We start from the raw sequence: 24,019 nt of genomic DNA, 5'->3' as shown, positions 1-24,019 counted from the left end.
AATATAATTTTTTATTTCACTTGAGACTTCCTCTTTGACGTAGGGATTGGGATTATTTAGATGTCGTTTTGTTTTCAAGTGTCTGAAGATTTTCCTGTTACCTTTCTGTTACTGATTTCTAGTTTGATTCCATTGTGATCAGAGAACATATTCTGTATGATTTCAGTTCTTTTAAATTTGTTGAGCTTTGTTTTATGGTACTTGATATGGTCTATTTGGTGTATGTTCCATGGACACTTGAGAAGAATGTGTGTTCTGCTGTTGTTGGGTACAGTGTTCTATGAATTTCAGTTAGATCTGTTGGTTGATGGTACGTTTAAGTTCTAATGTATCCTTGCTGATTTTCTTTGTAGTTGTTCTATCAGTTGTTGAGAGAGTGGTATTGGTTCTAACTATAATTGTGAATTTGTTTATTTTACCCTTCAGTTCTTTTTTTTTTTAATTTTTTTATTATGGTGAAATGTATGTAACAAAACATTCCAACCATTTTTGTGTCTAATTCATCGACATTAATTACATTCACCATGTTGCGCGGCAGTCACCAGTATCCATTTCCACATGTTTTCATCACCCTTAACAAAAATTCTGTACCCCTTAGGCAGTATCCCCCTCCACCCCTCACTTACCAGCCACCAGTAACCACTAATAACTGGTCTCTATGCATCTTCCTATTCTTCTAAGTGGGATCATACAGTATTTGTTCTTTCATATCTGACTTACTTCACTCAGCCTAATCAGTTCTGCCCCTCAGTCCTATAGGGTCGCTATGAGTTGGAATCGACTCGACAGCACTGGATGGTGTTTTTTTTAATCAGTTCTATCTGTGTTCTATCAGTTTTTGCTTCACATATTTTGCAGCTCTGTTGTTTGGTATATACAAACTTAAGATTGCTTTGTCTTCTTAGTGAGTTGACCCTTTCATCGTTACATAGTGTCCCTCTCTGTCTCTAATAATTTTTTTTTTCCACCCGTTGTCTAGAGAGAGCAGGCTTGTGTTGGGGCTTTTTTTTTTTTTTTTGTCATGCTGTTGGCATTTCTTTAGTTGCCAGCTTCTTTGACTCCAGTTCTGGGATATATGAAGCAAAAAGAAAAACCAGATTACTCACCGCTGTGTCGTTCCTCAAGTCCTGATGTCCCTAGCCAGTCTGCCTTTTTCTCTCTACCTTTTACAGTCATATATATATAAATGTCCAGGCTTTTTAGTTGTACTTAGTGGGAAGGATAGGGAAAAATATATCTATTTCACCATGCCAGAAGTCCACTTGTCTTTTTATGTTGTGTGTGTATTGATAACTTTTAAATGCTTTCTTATCCTGACATTTTAGTATATTTTCTTCTAAAAATATAAAGTTTTGCTTTTCACAATTGGGTACCTAATTTACTTGGATTTTCTTTTATTTGTGATGGAGAAGTGAGGGAGGAACCTAATTGCAATTTTTTTCCCATAGATGGCTACTTGTCCGGAGTTTTTGATTGTTGATTTTGTTATTATTGATTTGTGACTTACGAGAAACCATGTGTTACAGAGTAGAATTGCTCCATAGAGTTTTCTTGGCTGTAATCTTTATGGAAACAGATCACCAGGCCAGCTTCTTCTGTGGTGCCACCGGGTGGGTTCAAACTGCCAGCCTTTTGGTTAGCAGCCAAGCGCGAATCATTTGCGTCACCCAGGTACCTTGAACCTTTGATTGAATGATTCCTTTGCCAAGTTAGTTTTGGGCTCTCACTCTGGTTCCGCAGTCCACTTGTCCACCTGCCATATGTAACATTGCCTTAATACAGTAGTTTTATGATAAATCTTGATGTCTGGTAAGGCAAGACTACCTCATCACTTTCTTGGTCTTTGGCTCTTTCTTCAATTTTAGGTTGAATTTGTTAAGTTCACGAGTCCCTGGGTGGTGCAAACAGTTAAGATTCCTCAACTGCTAATGAAAAGATTGGAGGTTTGAATCCACCCTAAGGCTCATCAGAAGAAAGGTCTCTTGATCTACTTATAAAAAATCAGCCATTGAAAATCTTATTGAGCACAGTTCTACTCTGACACACATGGGTCACTGTGAGTCAGAGTCAGTCAACTCTTTGTCAGTAGTTTTTGTTTGTTTTGTTATGTTGAAACATAAAACAAACAGAAACAGGAACAGCAAGATCAACAACAAAAAAACTGTATTGGAATTTGCTGTTCTTTTCAGTGGCCTTGTTTTCCTTAGCAATTTTGAGTTTATTTACTTCGCATTACCCAGGTCGAAAGATAGCATGTGGCCTCTAGGCAGCCTAGGTTTAATCCTTTTCCAGAACGGGAAATTGCACGTGATGGCTATGGTCACCTGTGGGCGCCCTCGAGCCATCAAGTCCCATAAGGCATCTGGGCGTCAGCTAACCTAAGCCAAGTGTCATGAGCTGTAAATCTGGGATCCAGCCAAGATGCACACACTGCATCTGGGTACTGTCTAAATCTAGAACAGTCTCCTTGCTTTTAGTGATGCTGACATTTGGCGTGACCAAGCCATTCGTTTTATAGAAGGTCCCACATTCTGGATTTACCTGATTGTCTCTCATGGCTCCTGTATTTCCTGTAAACTGGAAGTTAGGTCTGGAGCAGCCTTGCCTAACAGAAATGTAATGTTGAGTCTCATATGTCATTTAAAATTTCCTGCTAGCCACATGAAAAAAATAAATAAATAAACCAGTGAAATTAATTTTGATAATGTATTTTATTTAACTCAGTATATGTAAAGTGTTATTTTAATATATAATCAGTATTTAAAAAGTATTAATGAACTATTTTATGTTCTTTTTTTGTACTAAGTCTTCGAAATGTAGTGTGTATTTTACACTTAAAGCATTTCTCAGTTTGTACTAGCCACTTTTTAGATCATTAGCCACATGTTGCTGGTGACTTCTGTGGTGGATAGTGCAGTGTAAGAGGCTTGATTTGACTCAGAGTAGAGGTTTTTGGCAGGAACACTTGGGGGGTAGTAACTAGCTGTATATGTCTTTGAAACCATGGGAGTTGCTGAAGTCTGAGTCTGTTCTTCTTCTTTTTCAGGCTCTGGGTGCTCTGGGATGGAGCAGATGTGCAGAGGGTGAGGACCCAGCTCTGGGACTACGTCGCTCACTTCCTTCCTTAGAGAGATTACTGGCTTGAGCAGATTCAGGCCCAGGACGAGGATGTCTGGGAGCCTCTTGCTGCTGCCCCCACTCTGGGGGAGGACCTTTCTCCTCCTGCTCTTGGTGGCATTGGCTCAGTCCCGCTGGCCCAGTGAACCCTCGGAGACCGTCAGGGATTGGGAGAACCAGCTTGAGGCGTCCATGCACTCGGTGCTCTCAGACCTCCGTGAGGCTGTTCCCACAGTGGTTGGCATTCCTGATGGCATGGCTGTTGTTGGACGCTCATTTCGAGTAACCATTCCAACAGATTTAATTGCATCCAGTGGAGAAGTCATCAAGGTGAGACTGGTATAAAGCATAAATGAGGAAGAGTTCTCATCTTCCATTTTGGTTCTGATGGCCTTTTCCTTCTCAATTCTAAACTTCAGCAGTTCTGAACTCAGTTCTTCTAGGGCTTGTAAAGTGCCCCTTTGGAGAGGGACAGCTACTGATGTTTATAAAAAACCCGTTGCAGTTGTCGACTCTGATCCATAACAGCCTTATAAGAGGATCTTCATATATCTCAGAATAGCATCCTAAACCTTCCTGCTACCGTTTTGAGAATGTCATCATTAAAAAGCCTTTATACATCTATACTCTGGAAGTTTCTCCTTGTCACTGAGTTAGAGATTTGGTGGAACCTTTGTTTTTAATGAGGGATAAATAAATACAGGGGCTGTTCTCTAATTCGGTGATTATGTTTACTAATCTTGTTTTTAAAGTAGTATCTTGCTGTGTTTTAGGTGAAAATTTACATAGCAAATTAGGTTCCCATTTAAGTTTTTATACAGATTGTTCCATGCCATTGATTACAGTTTTCACAATGTGTCAGCATTCTCAGTATTTCCATTCTGTTTGTTCTGTTTTCATTGATCTAGCTTCCCTTCCTTTTTGTTTTTGGGTAAATGTTGTCCGTTTGGTCTCGTATAGTTGATTGTTTAAGCGAGCACATTACTCACAGGTGATACTGTTTATTTTATAAGCTAATCTATTAGAAATAGTTTCAGTTCCAAGTTCAAAGGGTATCTTAGGGCAGTAGTCTCGAGGGTTCCTCTAGTCCCTATGGGTCTAGGAGTTCTGGACTTCTTTTAGGAATTTGAATTTTGTTCTACATTTTTCTCCCATTCTATCCAGGACCTTCTATTGTATTCCTGGTCAGAACGGTCAGTAGTGGTAGCTGAGTACCACCTAGTTCTGGTCTCAGGTTAGAAGAGGCTGTGGTTCCTGTGGGGTATTAGTTCTGTGTACTAGTTTCTTCTTTGAACCTTGGATTTCCTTCATTCTCTCTTGTTCCATATGAGTAGAGACCAATATTTGTATCTTAGGTGGCTGCTCACAAACTTTTAAGACCCCAGACACTTCACCAAAGTAGGACATAGAACATTATTTTTATAAACTGTGTTATGCCAGTTGACTAAGTTGTCCCTAAGGCTGTGGTCCCAAGCCTTTTAACCCAGTAAAACAATCCTGCGAGTTGTTAGGATATATCTAGGAAGCTTCCATAACTGTGCCCTCTATGTACTTTGTTATATATATGGATATATGTGCAGCACACACAAACATGTACAAGTGTCACCCGCTTTTCAAAAGTTCACTGTATGTTACTTTGCTGTTACAAAAGACCTACTCTAGAACCTGTTTTCACTAATTGAAAAAAATCTGAAGAGGATTTTCACTTTTATGAAAGAGCGAAAAGGGGAAATAGCATTCAGCATTTGTTTTGCAGCGAGCCAATAAAGAGGCACTGTGCCCCCCAAGCGGTGACAGTGGCATTACCAAGCTCTGTCCCTGGGAACTACACTCAGCATCAAGCTGCCATAGCTTTGAACTATGTCTGTGAACGTCTGTGCTTTATCCTGATTTATTTTGTGCATCTTTAGCAAGATGTGTCCTAAGGTATCAGAAAATCCTAAGAAAGTTCGTAAGGGTTTTATGTGTTATTTGGTCGGTTTTTTTTTGGGTCTGGGAATGCTCAAAAAACTTTCCCGTATAAAGTAATGGTAATTGCTTCTTCACTTTACACCATTTTGGCTTATGAAAGGTTTCATAGGAACACTCTACTTTCAGATAGCAGGGGAAACCTGTGTATTTATATGCCTACAGATACACCTATACCTGCCCATGCATTTACTCGCATATGCCTCCCTATACACATATATGCATACATATCTTCCTAAGTACCCACACACATTTTTTGGTGGTTGTTACAAAATTTTATATGTTGTAGGATTTACTGAAATCGTTCCTTGTGTACTTCTTAGTGTCATTATTTACCTTGGTCAAGCTATGTTGACTTCACCCATCCCCAAAAATAACAAATGTCTACTATCTAGAGAGTGATTTCCCCTCCCTCTCCCCTTCCATACCTGGTAACCATCAAAGAACGTCACTTTCTGTGTGTTTATCTATCCTTGACTTTATATAATAGTGGGACCATACAATATTTGTGCTTATTTCACTCAGCATAATGTCTTTCAGATTCATCCATGTTATAAGGTGTTCAGTGAATTCCTCATTTTGCATTAGAACCCTGCCCCATCTCCTTTTGGGGAACAACCCAGAGAATAAGGGTGTCTTGGCTGACCCAGGATAGGAGTCAGGTGAAACCGTAGGTTTTTCTGTGAAGAAGGACCATTCCTCTATCTAGGTCTGTGGGGCCTTGGAATTTCCCTTAGATCCTAAGTTGGTCTGCATGGCAGTGGGATGTGCACCCCTCAAGGTATGAACATCTTTTAAAACAGTTACACGTTTTCTCAAAAGGCCAGATAGTAAATATCTTAGGCTTTGCAGGCTATACTGTTTCTGTTGCAGCTCTTCGGCCCTGCTGGTACAGTGTGGAAGTAACCATAGATAGTACATACGAATGGTCTTTCCACGGGCACTGTGTTCCAGTAAAAGCTGAATTGTGGACGCTGAAACTGCAATTTGAATTTCATATAAATTTTACATGTAACAAAAAAGTATTCTTCTTTTGATTTGTTTTCAATCAATTTAAAAATGCAAACACCATTTTTAGCTCATGGGCCATACAAAAACAGGTGGCAGGTCAGACTTGGTCCAAGTTTATAGTTGCTGACCTCTGCCCTAGAGTGTTCCTTCCCTAGAGGTGTAGCTTGAAAATGAACTAAAAATATTTCAAGGCCTATACCTTGTCATGGTAATTTTTACTGCATTTAGACTTCTATGCACACACGCACGCACGCACACAACACACAGTGTTCTGGCATCTGTTGGTGTATAATAAACTATCTCAAAACTCAGTGGTTTAAAACACCAACTTTTTGTCATGTTTTGTGGGCCAGGAATTCAGGGCTTATCTGGGAAACTCATCTCTGCTTCACAAGACATTAGCCTGAGCAGCTCAAATGGGGATGGAGGATCCACTCTAAGGTGTCTCACTCATGGCTGGCAAGCTGATGCTGCCTGCTGCCTGGGAGCTTAGTTGGGGCTGTTGGTCAGGGTCCTTCGTTCTTCTCCATGTAGACCTCTCCGTGGGCTGTTTGGGTTTCCTCACAGCCTGACAACTGGGTTCCAAGATTGGGTATTCCAAAAGCCAGGAAGTAAAAGCTTCTTGCTAAAATCCTGGGCATTTAAACTGGCACAATGACTCTTCTGTTGTACTTAATTTGTCAAAGCAGCCACTGACCTGGCCAGACTCAAGGGGAGGGGACATAAACACCTCTCAGGGGAAAGAGTGGTATAGAACTTGTAGCCATTTTTAATGTAGACTACTAGGGCTTGCAGGTCAGAGAGGGGCAAGCTGGCAAGAACCCACCATGGAGCCTGTGTGTGCCTGTGCCTGGCTCTGGCTCAGAGAGGACCCAGAAGGAGGAACCAGGACCACGGAACCACTTTTCTGGGCCTGAGCAGCTGGAGCTGACCACAGCAGAGTCCTTTGGAGATACTCCTGAGGTAGACAACAAAATTTGGTTATCTGTGAGTGATGGAGATAAGGGAAAGAAAAGAACTGAGGAATCAAGAGCATCATAATAAAATATCAGAAATAGGGTCTCAGCTGCAGGCAGAGAGACCTCGGGGCTTTCACTGATTGCCAAATCTCTCAAAACTTTGTAGACTACAAACACGTTCACCTCAACTGTTGATTAAAAGCATTGTTTTGAGGGATTTTTTTTTGGTTTAAGTTGTTGACAGTGCTACTTAAGGCTGTGGCATGAGGAAGAATTGCTCCAGATCCATGATTAAACCTGCCTGCGTGAGGAGTGGAAACCCTGGTGGTGTAGTGGTTAAGTGCTACGGCTGCTAACCAAAAAGTTGGCAGTTCAGCTCCACCAGGTGCACCTTGGAAACTCTATGGGACAGTTCTGCTCAGTTCTGTAGGGTCTCTATGAGTCAGAATCAACTCAATGGCAATGGGCTTGTTGTTTTGTTTTTTCAAGGGAGGAGGAGAGCAGTGGGTGGGGCTGGGAATGAGGTGGGCATATAATAGGACTTGTTTGTTACAGTATTTTTTGCTGACAGAGGAGAAGGTAGAATGGGACAGGCAGATGCCAAGAAGCACCCAGGCTTGAGATAACCACAGACAGGCCAGGTGTGAACTTGGGTGAAGTAGCTGGGCCTCCTAGTGGACCCCCTCATTGCCTGTATCCTCTTTGTACTCCCTTCCTCTTCCCTGCTGGCCCCCTTTCCTTTAGGTCATAGCTTATTCTTAGGGTGGTCTTGGGATCTCAGAGGTGGCCATAGTTCAGAAGATCCTGATCCATGTAGCACCTCACTTCCACAGAGGTCTTTTTAGTTTGCAGAGCATTTGCCCAGGGTTTCCGTGTGACCTTCATAATACCCCAGCGAGTTGGACCATTAGATGAAGAGCAACAGTTGTAGAGGGTGCATTTCTTTTCCAGCTTCAAATTTGATTCTCTGAATACCCAAACCCTGCAGTGGCTGCCCTTATCCCAGTGGCCACTGGAATGGTTTGTTGGGTTAGTCCTGATCAGAGATGTTTTGAACTGATACGTTGAGCCAGGTATTTGCCATTATCTGGCAGAGAGACTTAATCAGCTTATTCACCAGCGGAGTAAAGAGATTTTCCTGGGAAAACATGCTTTATCTGAGCATATATTTATCTGCATATGGAAAACAGACCGGTTAGTAGTTGATTAGCCTAGAAAAAACGGGGGTGTGACTCTTCACCCCCAGCAGCCTTGCTGTCAGGGCTGTGTGGGGCAGGGAGTCAGAAGGTCCAGAAGGCCTGACCTCACTCATTCCAGGAGCTTTGGTTTCCATACCTGTAAAACAGGGTTGAAAAGATCTGTATTAAAGGAGTTTTCTTCTGTCATTATAGTAATGATGCATAAATGTACACTATAGAAAATAGAGAAAAGGGAAAAATAAAACCTCTTATAGTTCTGCCACACAGGGTGAACTCTAACATTGTCTTCTGTGCCCACATGCAGACTGGACTTTTTTTTTTTTTTTGCTGACTACTTGTTGCCAATGAGTTGACTCCGATTCACAGCAGCACTGTAGGGCAGAATAGAACTGCCTCATAGGTTTCCAAGGAGCAGCTCGTGGAGTCGAACTATCGACGTTTTAGTTAGCAGCAATAGCTCTTAACCACTGTGCCACCAGAGCTCCTGGACATGTTTTTTAACCTTTTTTCATTCACTGTAGCTTGGGTCTTTTCCCCATGGTCGTTATGTATGCTTTGGGAATGTAATTTTTAATGATTGTCCGATATTCTTGCCTATGTGAGCAAGATTTCAGCTCTCAGTCTCAAAGAGCCTTGTTGGGGTGACCCCCAAATCATATCCAGGGTGCATCATTGCTGCCCTCATCTAAGCTGCCACTGTCGCTCATCTCTTCCCAGGCCTCACCTCCATCCTTGAGTTCTCAATCAGTTCTCCACACTGAGGCAAGAGACATTTTTCTTTTTAAAGCTTAAATCTCTTCAAAACCCCCCTATTACTGAGCCTCACTTAGGATCAAACCATACGTGATGCAGTCTCTGGCCTCCTCTCCCTCCCCACCTTTCCTTTGCATACTGTACCTCTGCCACACCAGGCTCAGGCCCACCCCAGGCCTCTGGCCGTTTCTTCTGTCTGCATGGGCACAGCGCCTCTTTTGGGCTCACCTTGAACGTCATCTGGGGCGTAGGAGCTCTTTCCTTCCAGCTTTCCCATAAAACCCTATGTTACCTTCCTCTTAGCAAATTGCTGTACTTGAAATTCTTGTTTGTTGTTAGTCTGCGTGTTTGCCTCCCCTGACACAGTGGGCTCTCAAATGTTTGTGGACTGGCAGAAAGAATGAGGGCCCCTGTAGCACCCATGAAGCTGCTCTGGGTTATCAGACGCTACTCAGTGCCCAGCCCAAGTCAGGAGCAGCAAGAGACTTAAAGCCTTGTACGACCCTGGGCCCTATGACATACCCCCCCACCAACACACGGCTTCTTGCTGTATTTTCTGCATTGGGAAGTGGTCCCAGCCTGTCCCCCTGACGCTTAGCGATATGTTTATTTATCCATTGTTAGAACAGACTCACTGTTTCCTGGTTTTTAATGGATTATAACTTACTGTTGCCCTTAATTATTGTGCTGTTCAAATTGTCCTGGATTTGGCTATTAGGGGTTCCTTTAAGCTGACTCCTATGTTCTTGTGATAGGTCTCCGTTAGTTTTTTAAGCTCTTCTTACTTTCTGGCATAAGAAGATACTCCAGGCTCATCCTGTACACACTTTCCCTCAGTCATTTCTCCGAGGACCTGATTTCTTTGTGGGGAATGATATTAGGGACCAAGATCTGAGTGCTAGGTAAGTTCATTGCTACTGGGATTTCTTTGCTCTTGGGCCCTTCAACAGTGTGGCTCCATTTTTAGATGACAAAGCTTTCCTGTAGGAACAGAGTTAGCTTGGAAGGAGCCCCTGAAAGGCTTCCTGATGAGCCCTGTGGTTTTATAAGGTCTTTGGGTGACTGATCTGTGTTTATTTTGTATATCAGCATGCTTTGGAATTGTAACTTAGTGCCTTGTGTTAGTTTTAGATGACTACCCCTCATAGTTGTCTGATGTCTCTCACTTTGCAGGGCTGAGGAAAGGAGAGACTCTGGGCCTGCCCTTGGCATAGATGATGTTGTATGTGATGGGACAAGGCTGTGGCACAGCCTCCTTGCACAAGGGCATCTTTGAACCAGGGCAGAAGGTGACCCACCATGGGGCCCCAGAAATAGTTGTGAAGCAAGTGGCTGGTTTGTGCTTCTGGCAGTTGGGAGGGAGCCTGTGAAGGTTGTAGGGCTAGGGGTTTGGGAGACCAGGGTTGACCCTGGCTATGTAGTGAAAGGCAGTGCCTGGCTGGTGGGGTGTCCAGTGTTCCCAGTGCAGTGTTCTAGGTACTTGGCACAGGGCTGATTTAAAGTAGGTGCCCAACTCAAGTCTTTTTTGTGAGTTATAGCTTTAACAAAAATGGGACAGTAAGGGGAGGAGTCATGTGGTAGTGGTGGAGGGCAGAGCTGCATGTGAAAAATTTGAGAAGAAGCTCTCAGGAGGATGTGGAGGCGGGCTCTTGGGCAGACAGAGGCCGATGCCTACTCAGCGGGTGTTGTTGATTTGGGTGACGAGTGGGGAGAAAGAAGCAAGCCTGTAGGAGAGTCTGCTGGGGCCTTTCCCAGATGCCAGAGGAGGAAAGAGCTGGTGAGGAATTGAGGCGAGAGGTGCTGGGCCTGGCCCGGCATCCCCCCAAGCCTTACATGGGCTTTCCAGGTGAGGGTTGGTGTTTTAGCTTTCTTGGACATGGCTAAGTTGCCTAATGAGGATGCGCTGATGTAGTGATATGTCCTGAGATCTGGTGAGATTAGGTGGCCTGGTTGTCATACTTGCTGACTGGTCAGGGGATGTGCACAGATGGGGATTGGTGGTGGAATAATAGTTGCAAAATAGCTGTGAATAACAGGCTGTTGAAGGGGCAGAAAATTAAAGTCTAACTGTAAGTGAGCTGTGCCAGTTGCCTGCAAAGCCTTGTTTAGTTTGTGTGGGCTGTTAGTTAGGCTGATAGTTTTAGGAGGTTGTGGCAAGGCAACTCTGGGAGTCCTGGTAGCTGTGGGTGTGGGGTCAACCAGATATGCTCATTGGTGTGCCCATCAGGTAATATCAGCTCCTAAAGCAAAAGCTTGCTTGCACTTTGTACATCAGCTTGCAGGATAAAGAAGAGGTACCTACCTGCCTGGAGGGTGCTGCCCTGAGAGCCTGCATCTTTCCTTCTACCTCATTTCTGACAACCTTTCGTGTCCTACCAACCCTTGTCCAGCTTCACCTTGGCTGGCACTTGCTGCTTCCCCTTTCGTTTTCCAGCTCTGCCTCGAGAATCAGTTGATCTGCTATTATTGAGCCCAGGAAACTCCCAGGTGGGCTTTGTTGACCTGATTTCATAAGAAGGGGCTGTGGGCTGCTTCCAGGCCCTCATCCAGCATGGTCTTCCAGGGAGACCTGAGCCAGGAGGCTCCTGTCACCTCTCTCATGGCCTCAGGTGTCCCTGGAGCAGATGGTCTTGGCATGTCCTGCCTTGGACCTGACTGGATTTCTGTCTGCAAAGCTTATCCCAGGTCCTGACAATCATTCAGTCCCATAGCTGTTTATGGATCCAAGAGCATCCTCCCTCCCGCAAAGAAGCCAGCTTTGCCTTCGCTCTGCCATCCTGGGCTGGCCACAGTGTAAGTCACACATCTTGACTCTTATCTCCCTCAGGATTTGCACTGGCTCCCTGCAGGGACCTTTCCTCTGACTTGAAGTGTGGGACTGGCTGAGGAAGGGAATTTTTGCATGTCATGAAATGACTGGTGGGCTGCCCCTCTAGAGTCCCCTCAGATGTCTCGTTTTGGTAGGGCCTGTGAGGATGGCTTTTCATGCCTGCTTCCACCTTGGCCTCTTTGCCTGGAGACAATGTGGACTTTCCCTCAGCCCAAGATACTACCAGGCTGGGAGTAGCCCTTCTAGGACTGTGCTCTCGGCTGCTGGTGTGGGCCCTGATTGTTGCCCCAAGAACAATGGGCACTCTTTTTGGCCAGGAAAGGGAGCTCATGAAAGAAGCATTTCGTTGGATGCTTGACAGCTTTGTAGTGATCTCGCCTGCATGAGATGAACTACAGTTTCTTCCTCCCTCAAGTGGGTGTTCCCTGGCTCTGAATGGACCCCTTGTGAACACAGCACACCGGGAAATGCCGGTTGGCGATGGAAGGCATTGTTGGGGGTGGGTTGCAAATAGCATTTGCCCATACTCATCAACTCAAATACTTACTGAAAATATAGGCTCCTGTTAAAAAAAAAAAAAAAATTATTGGTAAGAACTGAAAGAGAATGTGACAAAGTGAAAGCAGATGATGTCATGGCTTGGAGTTGAAGGATTGACTGAGAATTTTAGTGGCTGTCTGTGTTAAGCTGTTCCTTACTTTGGGGAGAAAAAGATTAACTTTTGTTTTTAGATGAGAACAGTTAAGATAGATAAGATGCTTCATAGCCCAGACCACGGGGGTATGGCCTAGGCTGGACAGGTTGTGTTCAGAACATGATCCTGTGGCTTTGGCTTCGTGGTGGCAGCTGTGTTTGAGGTTTCCAAACCTTCGTGGGCATGGCTCTGCTTTACTCTGCAAAGTAAAGGTCCCCATACCTACTTCCACCATGGTTCCTCACCTCATGTGGGAAAGGGCTTGGCCCGCATGTAGTCAGAGGTTCTATCTCCCAGCATCCTCGCCATGTGACTTAGTGCTCATGGGTTTCATTTGCGGAAGCTGAGCTTGGCCACAGAGCAGGTTTGTCTCTTTAAAATAGTCCATAGCACAGACACAGGATCACCCTGAGTGTGAGTCAGCATCATCAGGGCTGTGATAAAGCCCAAGTTCTTTTGGTTTCAGAAGCCAATGGTCATATAATCAAATAATTAGGCCCTAATGTCTAAGGAGCCCTGGTGGCACGGTGGTTAAGCGCTTGGCTGCTAACTGAAAGGTTGGTGGTTCGTCCATTAGCTGTTCCATGGGAGAAAGATATGGCAGTCTGCTTCCATAAAGATTTACAGCCTTGGAAACTCTATGGGGGCCGTTCTATTCTGTCCTACAGGGTCGCTGTGAGTCAGAATCAACTGGATGGCAGTGGTTTGGTGTTTGGTAGTGAGAGTCCAATTCTTCAGTTTTAGCTTTGTCTAACTGGCTGGCTCAGGCAGTGGGTGGAAACCTGCTTTTTGATGAAGGACTAAGTAATGGAACCCCTTCTGCCCATTTGCTGACTCCAGGTGTGGAATGGGGTTAGAGACTTTGCTTGTGTTTTATGGTGCTTAGTGCCTATAGGTGCTGTATCTATCAAACTAGGTGTTTGATGGTCTACTGTCCTGGAAAGGACACCAGCAGATGAGCTAGAGGGAGTGTCCCCCAACTGAAGGGGTAGTCAGTTACTGGTCATCTGGTAGTACAGACTGAGGAGTGACCCACATCTCCAAATTTAGCCGTCTCGTGTTTGGTGGTCATGGTAGTTCCTTGTGGGCATCACTGGTGTTTAGAATTCTGTATGGGCCTACCCAGGTTTTGTGTTTTTGATTCTTAATGTTTTTGGATACACTTTATGGATCAGGATTTCTGAAGCTAGGTGTACGGCTCTGTGAGATTTTGTTTTCCTCGGTGCTGGGCTTGTCTTCCATCTCAGAAGCATTTCCTCTCTGAGGGTTACTGTAACTAGAAGGGTTTCTGGCCCTTTCTGAATGCCTGTGAGCTTGACCCTGTGATCTTGTTAAACCAGGCTTCATCTTGCAGTTTTTCCATCCAGCAAACATACCCACTAAGTGGCTGAAGGCTCCTCTTCGAGGTGGGACCTTTATAAGGTCCATAGGCCTTGACTCCTACAGCTCCACAGCATGTTGGTGTTTGGTAATGGAAGGTCAAGTGACCTCCAACCCTGGAGGAGTTCTGTGGGTGGGACCAGCCTGTCACTTGAAATGCACATGCTAGTGATGATGAGAAACTCACATGGAGCCCCGATTCCAGCCTTTTGGCTGCCTTTCCTGGCCTGGTGGCCCTTAGGGGGTTAATTGCGGGTGGTTATGGTACAGTTAGGACAGAAATTTTTATATGGAGTAGACAGGACTCTGAGGGTTGTCAAAATCCTGTGTGTAAATATGCCAAGATTGAGGACACTGTCTTAGACCAAAGAGGTGGATGCTGGTCTTTGGGCTATTGCTTATCGCCTGCAGTGAGTCTTCCCCTCCCCTAATGCTCCCCAGATTTTCATCCACTCCTGGCAGATAGGTTCTGACAGTCAGTCAAGTTCCTGAAGGGTTCTCAGCCTTGGCCTGCACCCAGCCTCAGTGGCATCAGCCTTGTTCTATAGGATCCTGGCCTCCCTTGCCTTTGGCCTCCCTGCTTCCCTTTGATGATTTGAACTTCTGCTTTGAAGTATGAACAGGGAGACAAGCCCCCACTGTGTGTTGGATCCAGAGCCAGTTGGGAAGGAGGACTGGGGAGAGGAGGCTGGACGTGCCCTGGGCCTGTTTGTGCTGCAGCCGCACGTTGTACACTGGGTCCTCAGAGCCCATAAGGAGCAGGTGGGAACCAGCACTGATGGAGACTCCAGTGCGTGCTTGATGCTAGAACCACAAGGATGGAATTATTTCCTCAATATTACAGATGAGAACACTGGGTCCAGAGGTTGGGTCAAACCTCAGCCTGCCTGGAGCTGGGATTTCAGCCAAGTGTACCTAGAGTTGGGGGCTTCCCATCAGGTGGGCTATTGTTAGAAGGATGAGTCCTGGCTAGTCCTGGAGGCATGTCTCTCCGAAGGAGCTGTCATATCCCACCTTACCCTTAGGCCTGAAGGGAAGAGAAGTATTCCAGAGCCTGTAAGCTTTGGAAGCTGGGGAAGGTGTCTGGGGTCCCCATGGCTGAGGGAACTATACGCTTTATTAGGGTGGAGCAGGTGTTGTACCTCCGAGCGCCTCCCTGGTGAGCTGGGCCCTGAGCTGAGTGCCCTTGGGAGGGAGGAGCCTCTTGGTGTCTAGTAGAATCTGTGGGGGAATATAGACACCGCCAGCCCTTCAGGCATGTTCATACTTCCCAGATCAGGGGCTTTCCCCAAATGGCCTTGAAAACACAGAAGTGCCAGCTTGCCTGTGACTTGGCTAGGTTCCTTGTGGAAGTTGGGTTTGTTTTGCTTCCTGTGGCCCTTCTATTAAAATGAATCATTGGCACACGAAGTGCTGTCTGGACCTGACGTTCCAAGTACCAAGATGCCCAGAGGTGCTAGGTTTAGAACTTTGATGAGTGCCTGTCTTTCTTGTTTGAGGATCAGAGAAGTACCCAGGACTCTGGGGACTGCCTGTTTCAGGGCTGTAGATCCAAGATGGACACCTTGCCTTTGGCCAGGGTATGACTGGGGCTTGGAACCCCTGAGGAGCAAGAATCTGCAGAGGGGAAGGTGATGTGCTGGTTGGGGAGGCTTGGCTATTTTTCTGGCACGGCCTGCCCCAGAAGTCTGTAAAGCTGTCGGGACAGGATAGTGAAAGAATTGATTCTTAGTAATCAAAATAAAGGTACTAACTCTCTTCTCCTGTCTCCCAGTTTGAAATTGAGCATTATAACTTGCTTTGATGAAACCTGGGATTTTCTTTAACGTTTGTTACTCGCCATAGCTTTAAATAAGTGTATGTCTTCCAAGTGTGGCTATATGGGAGCCTTGGCCAAGGAGTGGCCTGTTTTTATTCCATAGGAAATGTCTGACAACAGAACTTTGGCTGTTGGGTCAGCAGAATAGGAAGTGAGCCAGGCTGGGAAGCTTCGAGGAGGTGGAGCCCTTCTCTGTTTACTGTGTTATGAAGAGCCCACATGTAGCTGGAGATAGATATGCAGGAGCACCAGAGCTGCCCTGTCATCTGTGCTTATGGACACAGGGCTGAATATCAGCCTGGCTAGCTGACTACTCAGGAATGTCCCAAGGGCCTTGCCAGCCAGTCAGCACCAACTTCTGGAGCCTTTTCTCTCTCCTGGTCCTCTCATGGTCTGTCCAGCCTCCTTTGCAGGTAGCTTCTCCTTGGCTGGCTTCACCCAAAGCTCCATCCCAGGCCCTCCCTCTGCCAGGTGAGCTCTCATCCCATGTGGTTAGGAAACTCTTAGGTGTCCATACCCTGGCTCACTGACTCCTCACCTCTCAGGACCTCCACCCTTACGCCATTTCATAGTTCCCAGAACACTCCATTTTGGCCTTACATCTTCGTTTCATGTTTTTGCAAAACAAGAGCATTCAACATTTGCTTTATGTGTTCACGTGCAATTGTGACAGTTTTCATATTTAACATAAATGAACTGAAAAAAATTGAAAGCGTAGGTCTTTCAGCCCAAGCAGTTGAAATTAGTGTTACTTTTGTAGTTAAAGGAGTTTTTTTTTTTTAAAGAAAAATACATTTACTGTTTTTCGTGGATTTGAAGAAATCCATTTTTACGGATGTTTAACATTTCTGATGGTGACTGCAGTGGATGGGGAGTGACAGGGTGGGAATGATTCTTAGTGGTACATTAGATGATGCACCTTAGATGATAGAATATGATGTTGCAAAGAAGTGTTTACAGACCCTCAGTGAGTGGCTCAGAAAACAATCAGGAAAGGACAGCCCCATTAATAATAAATTCTAATAATGTCAGTCATCTTCACGTGAGTTTTTGCTGGAGGTGGGAAACCTGTTGAAAGGGGGAAAATCTCTGGTCTCTGCTGAGGTTTGTGGGATTACATGCTCTCTGGACACCTGGGTCCTGGCTGGAAAGAGCAGGTATGACCCAGGATCTTCTCCTCAATCACCCAGACCGCTGACTCTTGGCAGGAAGAAGCCTGGGGAACTGGAGTTGTTGGGGAGCCCCTTGCCACAAGCGGGGAAGTACGTCATTGTCCCTGTAGTGGCAAGCACTGGCCAGGAAGGGGGTGATCCCTAGGCTGAAGCTGGCAGTGAGATGTGCTGTCTCTTGGCCAACTTGTCTCTGGACTCAGTGGGACAAGACAAAGGAGCTGAGAGTGTCTTTGGGCAGACCAGAAAACAAATGCCACCTTTTTGCACCCGGGGCAGGAGTAGGTGGACACCAAAGATGAGAGGAGCTGAAGATGGGGCTTGGGCAGAAGGCAAGTCTTATTTCACTCTTGTCAGCTGATGCTGGAAGCTTCTATGGTGACATCCTTTTGGTGCCTTGAGTATTACCAATTATGTCCCCATGGAAAAAGACTTCTATACTGAAATGAGTCTGGAATGTGCTACTGGGTGGAGCAAGATGATAGGTTCTTTAAGCCAGCGGCCTACTTCTGTGCCTGGGCTCACTTAGGGCAATGGTGGACCCTGTACGTTTCCCAAGCTTGTCTGACTACAGAACCTCTTTTACAGAGACCAGAGGTCCTTGGGATGCCTCTGGTAAACACTATTCTAGAATTATCATTTCTAGTCCCCTCACCCTGAGCGCCACAGTTTTTCTTGAGGCTTGAGAAGCAGGGTTAATTAAGATATCATTCACAACTGATTGTATTTGCTTTGCTACACAAATGTGTCCCGCTACACTTGAATGTAACGTGATGGTCATAAAATGAGTCATTCAGGGGCATCGGGCCTTCCCATGTACCCAGATCTGTGTGCCCAGCTCTGGCTTTCACTTCTGGTGAGGCTGGAGTGAGACACTCAGACTTAATTCTGCCAGCAGAGTGGGTGAGTAAATAGCAGGGTGTGTCACTGGAATAAAAGTCTGTGACATCCAGTGAGGCCCGTGGCATCAGTTCTCTGGGCTGAGATGTATGTTTGAGTGCCAGTGCAGCTGTCTCCCTGCTGTGGGACCTTGAGTAAATCATTTGCCTTCCAAGCTAGCCCACCTGACAGCCCCAGTCTTTCATGACAGGTGAAATGGGTTGGCTGTTCCTCTCTGGGGTTGGGGAGTTGGTTCCCCCAATAGGAGTTCCTAGTTATACCTCAGGCCTATCACACACTTCAGGCCAGGCCAGTGATTAGCTATAGGGATCATTTTCAGGTTGTGTGGACCATAGCACTTATAACTTGTGCCCATGTCTCTTCTAGGTATCAGCGGCAGGGAAGGAGACCCTGCCGTCCTGGCTGCACTGGGACCCGAAAAGCCATGCCCTGGAGGGCCTTCCCCTCGACACTGACAAGGGTGTGCACTACATCTCGGTGAGTGCTGCACGGCTGGGGTCCAACGGGAGCCACATCCCCCAGACCTCCAGCGTGTTCTCCATTGAGGTCTACCCTGAAGACCACAGTGAGCCGCAGTCCGTGCGGGCGGCATCACCAGAACCTGGTGAGGTGGTGGCATCTACCTGTGCTGCCGATGAGCCTGTGACTGTCCTGACGGTGATTCTGGATGCCGACCTCACCAAGATGACCCCAAAGCAAAGGATTGACCTCCTGCACAGCATGCAGAGCTTCTCGGGAGTGGAGCTTCACAACATGAAGTTGGTGCCAGTGGTCAATAACAGACTGTTTGACATGTCGGCCTTTATGGCTGGCCCAGGAAATGCAAAAAAGGTGGTGGAAAATGGGGCTCTGCTCTCCTGGAGGCTGGGCTGTTCCCTGAACCAAAACAGTGTGCCTGACATACGTGGTGTGGAGGCCCCTGCCAGGGAGGGCGCCATGTCCGCTCAGCTTGGCTACCCTGTGGTGGGTTGGCACATCGCCAACAAGAAGCCCCCTCTCCCCAAACGCATCCGGAGGCAGATCCATGCCACACCCACCCCTGTCACTGCCATTGGGCCCCCAACCACGGCCATCCAGGAGCCACCCTCCAGGATCGTGCCTACCCCCACATCTCCAGCTATCGCTCCACCGACAGAGACCATGGCTCCTCCAGTCAGGGATCCTGTTCCTGGGAAGCCCACAGTCACCATTAGGACTCGAGGTGCAATCATTCAGACCCCAACCCTAGGCCCCATCCAGCCTACTCGAGTGTCAGAAGCTGGCACCATGGTTTCTGGCCAGATCCGCCCAACGATGACCATTCCTGGCTATGTGGAGCCCACGGCGGTTGCTACCCCTCCCACAACCACCACTAAGAAGCCACGAGTATCCACCCCAAAACCAGCCACGCCTTCAACTGACTCCTCAACAACTACAACTCGCAGGCCAACCAAGAAGCCGCGGACACCCCGACCACCACTCCGGGCCACCACCAAAGTTCCCATCACCAGATTGGAAACAGCCTCCCCACCCACTCGCATCCGTACCACCACCAGTGGGGTGCCCCAGGGGGGAGAGCCCAACCAGCCCCCAGAGCTCAAGAACCACATTGACAGGGTAGATGCCTGGGTTGGTACCTACTTTGAGGTGAAAATCCCACCAGACACATTCTACGACAAGGAGGACACCACCACCGACAAGCTGAAGCTGACCCTGAAGCTGCGGGAGCAGCAGCTAGTGGGTGAGAAGTCCTGGGTACAGTTCAACAGCACCAGCCAGCTCATGTACGGCCTGCCTGACAGCAGCCACGTGGGCAAGCATGAGTATTTCATGCATGCCACAGACAAGGGGGGCCTCTCAGCTGTGGATGCCTTCGAGATCCACGTCCACAAGCGCCCTCAAGGGGACAGGGCTCCTGCACGGTTCAGTGCCAAATTTGTGGGCGACCCAGCACCAGTGGTGAATGATATCCACAAGAAGATTGCCCTGGTGAAGAAGCTGGCCTTTGCCTTTGGGGACCGCAACTGCAGCACCATCACCCTGCAGAATATCACCCGGGGTTCCATTGTGGTGGAATGGACAAACAACACACTGCCCCTGGAGCCCTGCCCCAAGGAGCAGATCACAGGGCTGAGCCGAAGGATCGCCGAGGATGACGGGAAACCACGGCCGGCCTTCTCCAACGCTCTGGAGCCCGACTTTAAGGCCATGAATGTTGCTGTGATGGGCTCAGGCAGCTGCCGGCACCTGCAGTTTATCCCTGTGACTTCACCCAGGAAGGTGCCTTCAGAGACACCGCCCACAGAGGTGCCAGACAGGGACCCTGAGAAGAGCAGTGAGGATGATGTCTACCTGCACACAGTCATTCCAGCTGTGGTGGTCGCAGCCATCCTGCTCATCGCCGGCATCATTGCAATGATCTGCTACCGCAAGAAGCGGAAGGGCAAGCTCACACTGGAGGACCAGGCCACCTTCATCAAGAAAGGGGTGCCCATCATCTTTGCGGACGAACTGGATGACTCCAAGCCCCCACCCTCCTCCAGCATGCCACTCATCCTGCAGGAGGAGAAAGCCCCCCTGCCCCCTCCCGAGTACCCCAACCAGAGCGTGCCCGAGACCACTCCTCTGAACCAGGACGCCGTGGGAGAATATACACCCCTGCGGGATGAGGATCCCAATGCACCTCCCTACCAGCCTCCTCCACCCTTCACAGCTCCCATGGAGGGCAAGGGCTCCCGTCCCAAGAACATGACCCCATACCGGTCGCCCCCTCCCTATGTTCCCCCTTAACCCACAAGCTCCTGGGTGGAGGCAGGGGTAGGGAAGGGGCCTGGAGACAACACGGTGTTGTCTGTGGAAACCGGTGGCCTGCAGACCATCGCCCACCGGAAGCCGACACCTGACCTAGCACACACTGACACACATGGGGCCTGGACAAGCCCGCCCTCTCTGGTCCTCCTAAACCCCAAAGCAGCTGGAGAGACTTTGGGGACTTTTTTTTTTTTTTTTTTTTGCCTAACAGCTTTTTGTTTGTTCATAGAAAATTCTTCGCTGCGTTTTTGATGGCTGGCTCTGAAAGCACCGTTTGGGGTAGAGGTAGATGGAGGGAGCGAGGAACCGTGAATGAACTCGCAGGCAGTGCTGGGTGGCTTCCCGGCTGTCTGCGTTTTGCCTTTAACACTAACTGTACTGTTTTTTCTATTCACGTGTGTCTAGCTGCAGGATGTAACATGGAAAACAGTAGCTAAAGATTAAATTCAAAGGACTTTCAGAAGTTAAGGTTAAGTTTTTACATTTAATCTGCTGTTTACCTAAACTTGTATGTATAATTTTTGGGTGGGTATGGGGAATTGCTTTGCTAAAAATAAGCTCCCAGGGTGTTTCAAACTTAGAGAAGACCAAGGGACAGTATTTTTTATCAAAGGAATCCTATTTTTTCACACTACGTACACTTGGTTGCTCTGATACCCCAGAGCCTGATCGGAGGCCTCCTGGCCCTGCCTAAGGGGCCAGGGCCCTGGTGCTGGGCTTGCTCTCCTGCTGTTGCCAGGGGCCAGAAGCTGGAGGGGCCTCTTGGGCCGAGGACACCCCCACCCCACGCACGCTGTCGGCCCACCACCAAGGGGTCTTCATTTCCAGGGAAAAAGGACTCCAAGAGGCAGCGGTGGCCATGGCCCCAAACCTAGGTGCTCCAGGGTGGGCCAGCTGCTTGTGGGGGTTCCTGGGGAGGTCAAGGGACTCGACCACATCACCCTGCTTTCTTTTTTCCTTCTTTTGTGGTTTTTTTTCTCCCCTCCTAAAAGGTATCATGGTTTTTGAAACACTCAGTGGGGGACATTTTGGTGAAGATGCAATATTTTTATGTCATGTGATGCTCTTTCCTCACTTGACCTTGGCCGCTTTGTCCCAACAGTCCACAGCCCTACCCCACCCCTTTTCTCTGGCGCTCCAGTCCCAGGCCTCTCGGGTCTGAATGGCTGGAAAAGGTCTGGTGGTTGGGGAGGAGTGCCAGCAATAGTTCATAGTTAAAATCTGTGGGCTCTCAAAGCTAATTTTTTACTAAAGTTTTTATACAGCCTCAAATTGTTTTATTAAAAAAGATTAAAAATGGTGACGCTGACAGCAGTTTGTACAAGCTCTTAGTGTTGATCCATGGAACTGACGGCTTTGCTCATTTTGATTTTTTTTCTTCCCCCTTTTCATAACAGTTTAAATCCTATGATTACACTGGGACTTCTTTTGCCTTTTTTAGCAGAACGTCCTTCCGTCCATTTGCATCTCTGTCCCATGACTCAGGGGCACCCACTCTGCTTTGATTCTCCTCCTTTGGAAGAAACTATTTTGAACCTGACTTTTCTTGACCATCTGAGAGTCATTTTGGGTACCTTTTAGGGAGGAATGCCTTTTGCAATAATGTTTTCCATCCCTGATCTGGGGTGGGTGGGTGGACCCAGGCTCCCTTTGCACACTGAGCAGCCACTTCTAAGCCATATCGACAGTTTTGTAGAGGGTTCGTGTGTGCTGCCTCAGGAGGGCAGGGCCAGCAGGAGGGTTGGAGGCCTCCATCTACCGCTCACTGGAGGGCATTCGGCATTGCGCCTTCTTCCACAAACCCTGGCCCTGCTCTCCTGCCTTGGTGCAGGAGGGTACTCTAGAATGAGCAGTGCCCCCGTGGGGGAGCCTGTAGATGAGGGCTCGGTGGAACACTGTGACTGGGCCTGTGCCTCCAAGCCAGGGTTTCCCTGATGCCCCAGAGTCGGGAGCACAAGTGGGATCTGACCTGGTGAGATTATTTTTGGTGACCTCATCAAAAAATAAACAATTCCCAGTGTTCCAGGTGAAGGCCTTCCAAACAGCTCCGTTGCCCCTAGCAACCCCATCAACGGGCACTGCCATGCAGAGACATGGTTGGCCCAGAATGGCCTGTTGCCATAGCAACTGGAGGAGAAGGGGCAGTGAACAGAATAACAACAGCAACAATGCCCTTGCAGGCAGCCTCCTCCCCTGAGCACCAGGCTGGCAATGGCCGCTGGACTCTGTGAGACAGAGAGCCAATCTCACTTCCAAGTGTTCACCAATTACTGACGTGTTTTTATTTCCTTCTGTATGATTTTAAGATGTGTTTTCTGCATTCTGTATAGAAACATATCAAACTAAATAAAAGCAGTGTCTTTATTACAATGCCGCTGCCTCTGAGTATCTATTTTCTTGCCCCCTATGTGAGTTTCAGGACATGAGTGGCGAGGGCTGGAGTCCCTCTGACAGAAGAAAGAAGGGTTCCAGCCAAGCCCTATTTGAGGTGGCTTTTGAGTAGCTGGCCCAATGGCCTCCACACAACTTTATCATTTCTGTGCCCCTGGGAGGTTTGGGGATGTGCCCCAGAAGCTCTGCCAAAATACCAGCCCCCTATAATGCCTCTTCTGCCTATGGAACATGTTTTGCTTGAGCCTCGGTTTCCTCATCTGTAAGGTGAGATGTCAGAGAAACCTTCCTGTCCTGGGCAGGAAGTTTGGTGGGAAAGGTCCTATCACAAGCTCCCCCAGAGTAGGTAAGCTCCTGCAGCATCTGGGCAGGGGTCTCTCAGGCTGGGCATCTGTGAAGATGGGGACCTGGGAATGTGACTACGGTTGGTGCTGTACTGCCTGTGGGCTTGGGGCTAGGCAGTCTCTCAGGCAGTCTAAAGGTAAGGTTTGGTCTTGAGGCCAGGGGGAGAATGATTTCTTGTGCTGCCTTGGGTGACCCTGTAGGTCCCAGGAGGGTGCCCCCAAGTGCCTTGCCTGGGATGGACAGGCCAGCTGAGTAGTCTGAGCATGACTCAGTGCCCAGGAAGGGGCAGGTGGGTTATCCTGGGACACTGCCCTGGAGTGGGAGGCAAGGGAAGCAGCAGCTGCGTCTTCAGAGGCAAGATGGTCACGGAACAACTGGTGCCTCTACTGGGCTCACTCCTGCCCCCCCCCCGGGTCCTCACCCATCTCCCCCTGCAACCCTCAGGCTGCTCCTTCTCATCCTGCAAGACCTCAAGCAGAGGCTGGTCTCATATTGCAGATAGAGCCGAATCCCAGAGTGGGGAGTGATTGAAGGTCAAACAACTACTTGAAAAGCTAAGAATTGAGTGTGCGCCACATTGATAGTGCCAGAAAGGGCTGTCCCTAGGCTGTTCCTCTTGGCCTAGTGGCAGGGGCCCAGGAAATGACTCTACCTTTCAGCCACCCTTTGTTCTCTCGGCCTCAGGAAGCTCTGC

General features: G+C 47.7%; 1 protein-coding gene across 11 annotated transcripts in view; it reads left to right on the top strand.

Moving 5' to 3' along the window:
• The window catches only part of DAG1 (dystroglycan 1), a 64,407-nt gene extending 41,670 nt beyond the window's left edge, over positions 1-22,737 (top strand). For all 11 annotated transcript variants that reach the window (XM_010589801.2, XM_010589799.2, XM_064274533.1 and 8 more), the window contains 2 exons: positions 3,047-3,447; positions 18,166-22,737. In XM_010589801.2, coding sequence (XP_010588103.1) covers positions 3,169-3,447; positions 18,166-20,568 — 2,682 coding nt within the window. In that variant the 5' untranslated portion in view covers positions 3,047-3,168 and the 3' untranslated portion in view covers positions 20,569-22,737. The remainder of the gene's footprint in view (positions 1-3,046; positions 3,448-18,165) is intronic.
• The last annotated feature ends 1,282 nt before the right edge of the window (positions 22,738-24,019 follow it).

Source organism: Loxodonta africana, chromosome 22 (genome assembly GCF_030014295.1).
Source record: "Loxodonta africana isolate mLoxAfr1 chromosome 22, mLoxAfr1.hap2, whole genome shotgun sequence".
NCBI classification, from domain to species: Eukaryota; Metazoa; Chordata; class Mammalia; order Proboscidea; family Elephantidae; genus Loxodonta; species Loxodonta africana.
The sequence above is the reverse complement of the archived record's forward strand: the minus strand, read 5'-3'. Positions and strand labels throughout refer to the sequence as shown.